Below are 10,418 nucleotides of genomic sequence, written 5' to 3'. Positions count from 1 at the left end.
ATGTTCCCCTTTTAGTACATTCATAATATTTTTTCTAACAATGTTCGCCAGCTTCACATACATACTCTACATGTGCTTATTCAACATTGTGTTAATAAAAGCATAATTTCAATACTTACAGCTGTTTTGTGTAGATCCATGTGATTTGGTCCCAGTGAGCAGGAAAATCCAGCGTTTCCAGGGTCAGAAAGCAAAGGGGGAGAGCACAAAAACAAAAAGAGCAACAGAGAATCAATCTCAGGCCATCTGACAAACAAACCATTCTGTCTCCAGAATCAGTTTCCCAGGCTGAGGAGCCCGAGGCAAAATGATTCATGATCTGGGCTACTGTAACAACACAGACAGTTGGCCAGTGTGGTACATATTCCACTCCACTTGTTCCTTTTTAATGTCAGTAACACCATAAAGCAAGGCCCATTCACTGCGGCAGCTTTTTCTTTGCGCCTGTAGAGAGGAGAGGAGTGGATTTCTGTGAGGTAACTCTGAAGCATCTCCTGCTCGCCAGCAGCAGCCCACATGTCTTCTGTGTGACGCTGCGACTACATTTGCCTACAGCACATGCAGTTTAATCTCAGCAGCATCTGACTGCTTCAGTTTGTTAACAACCACATATTGTATTCTGCAGATAGATTAAAGGGATAGTTTAGATATTTAAAGTGGGGTTGTATGAGGTACTCATCCACAGTCTGTGTATTACACACAGTAAATGTCAGTCGACATGCGCCTAGTTTGGAGAAGCAGGCAGGAGTCCAGTACAGAGGTTAAGCAATTAAAATCGGCAACACATAATGTTTTTGCTAATAAAAATGTATGCTATAATATGCTATTATAGTATTTTTACTGCTTTGCGTTAACATCTCTTGTCAAAGCCACCAGACTCAACTGACAAAAACAGTAATTTTAGCTCACTGAACAAATGCAGAAAAAATAAAATCTCTCTTACTTCTACTTTAACTAAGATTATATTTTAAACATGACATATTTATTCTCAAAATATTAGGGATGTATAAAATTGAATTCTTTCTCATGTTTTCTAACATTTTGGCTGACTGCAGATGTCAATGCCAATATATACATAGAACGTAAAATCTCTATTACTGCTGCTTTTATGTAAAACATGATAAATTTATTCTTATGTAACAAATTTTATGCAGAACTTAAAAATTCCTCCCACTCTAACAGGCTTGGATGATGCCCTCACAAATACAATCCTGACAATAGCCAAAAACTGAGAAAATTTGACCTATTTTAACTAACTAAAATTGCATAATTAAAGTGTCATATTACCAATCGTCATACTGGCAGAAATAATTATTTTGGGCCAGTGCAGATATTTCATTTTAAAGCCATTATCTGCTGATACCGATGACTTGCTGATATTACCGTGCATCCCTACAAAATATGTTTTGTTGTTGACTCCTTCACAGCAGCAGATTGCTCAGATTTAATGTCAGACTCCAGTCTACTCCTCCAAACTGGGACGGCAAACCTCTATCAGTCATCTTTTACAACAGCTGAAATTTTTAATTTAAAAAGCCAAGGGGAAATTGTGAGAACTGTCATTCTAAAACGACAGCTGTCTGTTTCCTTTTTCCGGCAGTGTCTGACAAGTCTGCTAGAGGAAGTGGTGACATGTGGAGGATGAAACTACAGTTTTCTTTTGCTAAAGAAGGTATTTTTTTGGTGTGTGTCAGTTTGAGGGAAACACCAGCTACGGTATCCTGACTTTAAGCTTACAGTCTGAAGCCAATGAACTTAAAAAAAAGTGAACTCTGAGGTACTAGATCAACTGTAATCCAGATTAGATGGCAGCCATGCCTTCCTTCTGCCTGACTCTGACACATCTTCCAGCTTTGGCTTCGTTTGTCTAACCTAGATGCCCCAATCGTGACAGTTTAATCAAATTATTGATCACACACACTAATGCAGCCCCCATGTAGGGCACAGAGGCGACAGAAAAGTGGTCATGCTCCTTGTTTTTAAAGAAACATTTTGAAAAAGGACAAAACTACAGTTACTATGTTCTGTTATTTTTTAAAGGAGCTATGGAAAATGTCCATAGAACTATAACTATAGAAACTAAGTATTTAAAATATAAATACCAATATTTAATTGCCTTTTTTCAAGTAATTTCCATGTTTGATTTGCTTTTTTTTAAAAAACTGTCTCTGAAGCTACAAATATATTTCCTTGAGCCTCCCTGAGTGAAAATGTGTGTTTTTTTTCCCCAAAAAGGCAACAAGCACCTTGATATAAAATGTCAGGTTGTCTTATTTTGCACAAAGCTACAGTTACTATGTTCTGTTATTTTTTAAAGGAGTTATGAAAAATGTCCAAAGAACAATAACAATAGAAATTAAGTATCTAAAATATAAATAAATAAATACCAATATTTAACTGCCTTTTTCAAATAATTTCCATGATTTATTTGCTTTTTTTAAACTGTCCCTGAAGCTAAAAATATATTTCCTAGAGCCTCCCTGACTGAAAATGTGTGTTTTTTTCCCAAAAAGGCAACAAGCACCTTGGTATAAAATGTCAGTTTTCTCTTATTTTGCACAAAGCTACAGTTACTATGTTCTGTTATTTTTTAAAAGAGTTATGGAAAATGTCCAAAGAACAATAACAATAGAAATTAAGTATTTAAAATATAAATAAATAAATACCAATTTTAATTGCCTTTTTCAAATAATTTCCATGATTTATTTGCTTTTTTCAAAACTGTCCCTGAAGCTAAAAACATATTTCCTAGAGCCTCCCTGACTGAAAATGTGTGTTTTTTCCCCAAAAAGGCAACAAGCACCTTGGCATAAAATGTCAGTTTTCTCTTATTTGACACGATAAATGTTATTTTATGTTAACAAAAATGTAAAAGTTGAATATGAAGCCACAAACACCTCAATGCAGTATTTTGTTAGCATTAACGTTCGCTATGTAATCCAACTAACGACAGTTAGCCAGTTAACGTTAGTCTAATAGCTAATAATTGTATCGCTTGGCAAGTTTATAAAGCATTTATAACGTATGTGTTAATGTGATTTACTGTGTTAGCTCTTTAGACTCACAGAAACGTTGACTAAAATACTTTGCTAAAGAGCTAAAGACAGGAAATGACTCTACCGTTAGGTTATGCGAAGCTAACAGCTGGCCTGGCCGGACTGGCCGTTGGTTGCTCAGACAACTGCACAAGCTAAACAGCGTTACAGACAAATTATTAATAAAAAGCGGATTTAATCCGACACATCAGAGCTTGAGTTTAAAACACTGGTTTCGCGATAAATCGTTAAGGTATCTGAGTGCAGTGCTCTTACCCATAACGTTAACTCTCCGTGCCGTCTCGGTGCGATCATTCACAAGTTGTCGGTCCGTTTCTAACTGATTCTGCTCGAGCTACGCAATATGAGGCACGCAGCGCACCCCGTCATCAACGGAGCTACGCAGGGAGGCTGACGTAGGTTTTACGTGAATCACTAAGGGAGGAACAGTGAACCCTCGCGATAAATTGTAATTTCTTTCAGTCTTCATACGTTCTCGCGATAACGAGTAAAAAGGCTTTTTTTATGTAAAACTTTTTTTTTTCAACATGTTAAACTAATTACACCTCCTGCTCTGTAACCATTAAAGTGCAGTTTAATTAAATGATGATTAAATGATGAAGGGGGCAGATTTTTCCACACGGCACATTCTTTCTTTCACTATGAATTTTTGCCCGTGTCTTGGATAATATTTTGCACAGTTATGCACATTATGCATTTCTATTTGGCTATATTGAATACATTTAATTAAGTGTGAATTAATGAATAAATGAAATCACATAAAAATATTTATTGGCATATTTTTATGGTAATTTTCCTTTATTCTATATGTATGTCCCTGGAATACTTGCTTTTTTAAAAAATGTAAATTTATGCATTAACACGACCGGATTGAGAGTTATCCTCAAATCCACCTTAAAAATCATACCAGTAGTTTCTCGCTACATTTTTTAAATAATGAAAACATGCCTCTAAAACCCACTTGCAGTTTGGGGGGTTCTGGGGGTATTTAGAAGAAATGAAACAAAATGGTAAAAAAATACAAGTAAATTATTTGAAAATTAGCACACACCAACGCCACATGATCATGGAGTAAAAATTACAATATTAGTGTTATGTATTGGAGAAATGTAACCAACCAAATTTACTTTAGTATAGTATTCAAGAGCAAGATTACCTCAACTTCACTAGAGTATTTTCATTTTATATAAATTCATAATTCTATTGCACTGTATTTTAGAAGCAAACATTGCATTTTGTTCCTCCACTACTTTTATTTTACATTAGTTACTTTGCAGATTTACATCAAAATAATATAAATCAACTTCAAGTTATTATTTAATCAGCAGCATATAAAGTAATTAAATGGAACGTATTACTATTATTATGACCATTCTTAGCATACTACTACCACCACTATAATGATTTTAATTATTATTATTATTATTATTATTAGTAGTAGTAGTAGTAGTAGTAGTAGTAGTATTTACTATTATTTCTACTATTACGACTATTACCATTATTATAATTATTATTATTATAAATGCTGGTATGTTGCTGTTACATATCCAATGGCAGTTTACAAAATACGTGGGAGTCTTTGGGTCAAATTGCACCCTGGTGACGGAATGCGAACAGCGTCTGTTGTATCCATGGAAACCGAGACTCTCTAACATCGATCACCCTGATTGGTTAAAAACTCCGTGAATCTGAACATCGCTTTGTCTCATTTGCTAATGTAAAGAGCAGCTTCCTCCTGTTCAAAAACATCAAAACATACCCTAGTTAGGGACTGTACTCTATTTATCAGAGTAAAGGTGGCTTAGGTGTGACTTCCTTCAGTGGCTGGGGCATGACCTTCCCTACACCAAATTATCTTATTAATAAGTGTATTTTTTAACATATTTTTGAAGAATTATTTTAAAGCATTTTTTTCTTGTCATTTTCCCTCTTTTGTTTAATTTTTTAAAAGTTTTTTGGCAGTTTTTTAGGTCATTTTAATTGCTATTTTTGGGACAATTTCACCTTAATATGCTTAATGCCTTCTTCCCATATTTTTTTTTAAATAAATTAGGTATCAAAGGGTTAAATTAATGCTATATTAAGAATCTATACCCTCGTCAGAGCCATCAGTCTCCATCGAGTTGCCAGATAATTATGGAGTAAAAAGTCCAATATTAGTATTACAGTGGAGGAATGTAAAAAAGTAGATTTACTTAAGTACTGTACTTAAACACAAGACTACTGTCACTTTATTAGAGTATTTTCATTTTATATTAATTCATAATTCTATTCCACCTAGAGGAAAACATTGCACTTTTTATTCCGCTACTTTTATTTGACACATTTGTGCAAATTTAAATTAACTCAAACTCCAACATTAAAGTGATGAACACATTCATGTATAAATAATGCAAATATTTTTATTATTATTATTAATAAAAAATGACTACTAGTACTATAAATAATAATAATAATAATAATAATAATAATAATAATAATAATAATAATAATAATAATAATAATAATAATAATTCAGTAAAAACCTATTATATAAATAATTCTATAATGGGCCATTCTTCAGTACTTTTAATTTTGGTTATGTATATGTTTATGGTATTACTTTTGTACTTGTACTTGAATAAGAATAATGTATTTTTACACTACAGAATCTTACATTTTCATTCAAGTAAAATATGTGAGTACTTGTATCACCACTGGTGTTATAATATATTAGTAGCATAAAATGGAAATGTTCAAGTAGAGTACAAGCACCTAAAATTATACTTAAGTAATTACAGAGTGAATTTACTTTGTTGCATTAAACCACTGTCTACATGTACCACAGGTTACTCATGGGGAAAGCTGAAAATGTCCAATCCGGTTAAAAAAGTGAGACAAGGAGAAAAATCGCCCCTGAAATCCAGAGGAATCCAGAGCAAGTTAGCCAAGTCTTCTCCTTACATCCATTTAACAGTCTGTTAAAAAGATTTAATTTGCCTGATATGAAAGAAAAAAAACCCTGATAAAGCCTGTTTTTTTAGGACATCTCATGATCTCAGGAGGCTTCAGTCCCTGCTTGCCAAAAGCATTCCCAGACACGAGGTGAACAAAAACACATGACGCCACGCCGAGGCGCTGTGTCTAGACATTTTGATAACGACTACAAAGAGACTCATATTTCTGCAGGTCTGTGTATTTTGTAGTATGAGACTCTGTGTGTGTGTGTGTGTGTGTGTGTGTGTGTGTGTGTGTGTGTGTGTGTGTGTGTGTGTGTGTGTGTGTCGCAGGTGGCAGTGCTGAGTCACAGTAAAGCTCGCAGCAGTGGAGCCAGCAGAGCTCAGCAGCCTCAGAGAGACGCCAGCAGACAGAGGAGTGACAGCGACCTCACCAGTGAAGCCTCTGAGCTAGAAAAATTCAGGTCTCATTCATTTTTTTAATCTTTTTTTTTAAGGAATAGTTTGGATTTTGGAAGTGGGAATTTCTGAGTGACTTTCTCATAGACAGTATTACGGCACGCCTCCACAGTTTGGAGAAGCACGCTGAGTCTGACAAAGAAGCTAAGCAGTCTACACATGTGGATGGGGTCAGCAATAACACCTATTATATAAATTATCAATATCACTTTAACCCTTTGAAACCTGTCATTCAGCATAATTTTACTTGTGCTGCGTTTAGACGCCTTTACAAAATCTGAGAACCCTGACCTTCCTTCTAAGGAAAAGGGAAAAAGTAACTTGGCAAGAAATGTTGCAAAAAAAATTATTAGGATTATATTTTTTTAAGAATGCTAGGAACTTTTTTTTCCAAAAATCTGTATTTATAATTATCCCAATTGTATATTTGATTTTTTGAACAGTATTATTATTATTTTAAAGCACCTTTTCTCAAGGTAAATTTCTTTCTCTTTTGGCACATTTTCATGTAGTTTTCTTGTACTTTTTATAGGTTTTTTTTGTCTTGTTTTTGGTCAGTTTTTGGTCATTTCTCCTCAAGTTGCTCATTGGCTTTTTCCCATGTTGTTGAGATAAATCAAAGCAATTTGCTCAGGCTTCAAATGGTTAAGAGTGTGCTAGAATAAGAGTATTTTCATTAAAATTAAAAATTATTTAAAAAAAAAATTTATTTGTGGGACATTTCTTGCCAAGTTGCACATCACCTTTTTTACCCAGGTTTTTGCAAGTAGTCAAACCAGTTTTTAGGGTTACAAGGTTTAAATACTCAATCAATCCATGATGCAACCTGTGTTATACTGCAAAAGTTGTTGAAGATAAATTATGGGCCATTTTTGCATATTGAAGTTGCTAAGGTGATCCAGACGCACTCTTTGCTTTTGGAGGATAAAACATTCGTTATCAGATTGTTTCTTTTAAAGATTAAATACAGTCTGTAATTTTTTGGACCTAATTATATATATATGTAAATTTTTCAGCATCACATACAGAGACCAAAGATGTTTCAGCAGCCACCCGCTGCACAAACTCTTCTCTGACATCCTTACATCTTTGATCAAGAACCGACTTTATTATTTAGTCTCATAAAAACTGACAGTGTTTACTCTCTCTGTAGTGAATGGATTGACTCTGCACCGCCTGAGTCTGTTGTCAGAGTTCTGATCTCTGATCTCTTCTTCATCAAACACTTCATTTACTGCTTTAAATACGTTTATGATTTCACCTGTTGCAAGCCTTTTTTTTCCTGCAGCCCAGAAAGTAAGGAGGAGATTGGCGAGCTGCAGATAGTGGAGAACCTTCTTGTAATACTGCAGGAGTACGACCTGCTGTCAAAGAGGTTAGAAATCACTTTGGGAACCTTCTTCCCTTCATTTTCAATCACTTCTTTAAACTGATCTGTTTTTTGTTGTTTTCTTAAGCCTTTTATTAATTTTAGCACACGGTTTGTTTTAACCAGGCCTTTTTTTATTGTCGTTATTGTTATTATCTAATACGGTCATCAGGTATTATATTCTTTTATTGTAGTGTTATTCTAATTGTCTGATTTTATAAACCTCAGCACAAACTTTGCTAATCTGCTTCATTTATGTTTTTTATTTTTATTGTTGGGGTTGCTGTTTCTTTGTATTTCTTGAAATTGCTGGATTTCATTTGCTCAAATGCTACATTGTTTTAAATCTGGGATCAACCATGTAAATGTTGTTAAAATGTAAAATGTAAATGTTACTGACTTCTTTGTTATTATTCTTATTATTATTCTTATTATTATTGTTATTATTATTATTATTATTATTAACCAGAACTGAGAAAAACAAAAAATGACGGATCTCTTCTGTTGTGTCGTCTCATCAGAAAGTACACATTACTGTTGCAGGAATTGATCATGTAAACCTTTGGATATCATATCTAAAAACTTTCCATAATTTAACTGCAGTTAGAAAGCAATTTAAAGGATTCCAAACTACATAAAATATGAAAACAAAGGTTAGACTGACCCTGATGTTTCCTGCAGGATGAGTGCGGAGCTGCTGAGGCTGCTGTCCCCGGTGAAGCAGGTGAGGGACCAGGTGCGGGAGCTGGAGGGTCTGCCGGTGCTGCTCAGTCTGCTGTACGGTCAGCACCTGAAGCTGCTGTGGAGCGTCACCTGGATCCTGGTGCAGCTGTGCGAGGATCCGGACACCAGAACGGAGATCCGGAGCTGGGGCGGGATGCAGCAGCTCCTCCGGCTGCTCAGCAGGTCTGAGGCAGAGATTAAAAACGATGTTTATGTGAAACTGCTTTTATATTTTATTTAGTTTTAACCATAATTAAAATTAAAAGCAGAATCTCTATTTTCTGATCTTCCAATGATCGTTGAGAACTCCAACCCGCCCTGGGTAACCCTCTATCAGTCTCTAAGACTAATTTTTTTCTGACTCTTTTAGCTCCCAGCTTTAATGAGGAAGAAATACAACACAAATTCAAAGCTTAAAAATCATACTGTTTGTTTTAGGCGACATACAGTACCTTTACCTTTATTTTCTTCACCAGCCTGTTCTCCTCTTCATCGTCCGTCTCAGGGAACTCGTAGATTTTGATTTTGTGCTCTTGTATTTCTCGCATGATCTAAAATGAAAGAGAAGATCACTCAAGTAAATTGTAATTTTTGTGATATTTCATATTTTTAAGAGCCATTTCTTAACAATATTTGCCAAATATGACTTAAATATTGTGCTCAAAGTTAAAAACAGGGAGATGACGTATGGTTATAGTAGGAGCTGTAGGTTATACGTCGTCCTCCAAGCTTACACGAGTGCACTGTGCCTCTTTGTGTCCGAGCGACAAAGCGATAAACACTGCTGTGGGCTCGTCATCATGAGCACCGACCTGCACTGAGCCATGACTCTTGAGCTACACTTGCATCCCTTTCTCCCAAATTAGCACGTGCACACTGGTCTTTCAAACATTTTTTTCAAACATGGCTAAATGCTAAATAAAAGAGCAACAGACTGCATTCCCATTGCCAGTGAGCACACTGCTGCAACAAAGGTCTGCTTTTCTGTTAAACTTTGTGAGTGTGGGCTGTTCGTCCATGCAACGTCACAGAACAGGTAAACGGTCGACAGCAGCAGGAACACAAGTCTGAAAACTTTTCAGTGATTTCTTCTCTTTATATCTCTCTTACTTATACAGTCTTTCGTTTAAACTCAGAGCAGATGTATTTGGATCGGTGCTTAGGAGGAGATGACAGCTGTCGTTTTGGGTCACACCTGTCTTCTTGACACTGTCTGACTCACTGTGTATGATGAAATAAAACATCACACGAAAGCACAATGCAAAAATTAAACTGTTTGCATTTCTGCTTCTTCAAGAAACTACCAGTCTCTTCTCTTTTCTTGGCTTATATTCATATGCATGTTTAATTTACAGAAAAACCTTCCCCACAGAGCAGAACGTCGCTGCACAAAGATCTGTAACACAACAGAGGGTCCTCTTTATTTGGCTTCGTGATGCACATTTTCACCATCACACCGATGACTACAGTGAAAAAATGCTCTGGGATACTTTTTCTGCAGTAGTGTGCAGCTGTGGAAACCACTGACCTGTTTCTTGTCCTGAAATCCTAGAAATATATAATACTGGATATGTGCCCAAATCCTTGAAACTCCCTAACATCACAAAAACATCCTAAAGTCTTAGAAACATGTTAAAATCCTTGGGACGCGCTAAAATCCAAGAAACATGACTTACCTATAATACATCCATGGGCCCTGACCTGACATTTTGCAGCACTGCTGCCCTAAATCCTGCACACTGACCCTTTAAATATTGTATATTGGAGGGTTATTTAAATGGAAATCTGCCTGGTAGATTGAAGATTTGAGGATCTACAATTGTTTTCTTATGTGTCTTTCAAGATATTAAATCACACAAAATAATACATTTGTGC

At 35.5% G+C, this 10,418-nt stretch overlaps 1 protein-coding gene across 1 annotated transcript; it reads left to right on the top strand.

Moving 5' to 3' along the window:
* The first annotated feature begins 5,641 nt into the window (after nucleotides 1-5,641).
* On the top strand, nucleotides 5,642-9,816 carry LOC148188321 (serine/threonine-protein kinase D1044.8-like). Its single transcript, XM_088084657.1, has 5 exons — nucleotides 5,642-5,977; nucleotides 6,080-6,140; nucleotides 6,326-6,456; nucleotides 7,740-7,826; nucleotides 8,502-9,816. Exons 1-5 carry the CDS (start codon nucleotides 5,907-5,909, stop codon nucleotides 8,782-8,784), a joined length of 633 nt encoding a protein of 210 aa, XP_087940783.1. The 5' UTR covers nucleotides 5,642-5,906; the 3' UTR covers nucleotides 8,785-9,816.
* The last annotated feature ends 602 nt before the right edge of the window (nucleotides 9,817-10,418 follow it).

Source organism: Plectropomus leopardus, chromosome 11 (assembly GCF_026936395.1).
Source record: "Plectropomus leopardus strain MGB_pleo_1.0 chromosome 11, ASM2693639v1, whole genome shotgun sequence".
Taxonomy (NCBI): domain Eukaryota; kingdom Metazoa; phylum Chordata; class Actinopteri; order Perciformes; family Serranidae; genus Plectropomus; species Plectropomus leopardus.
This window is presented reverse-complemented; position numbering and strand designations above follow the sequence as displayed.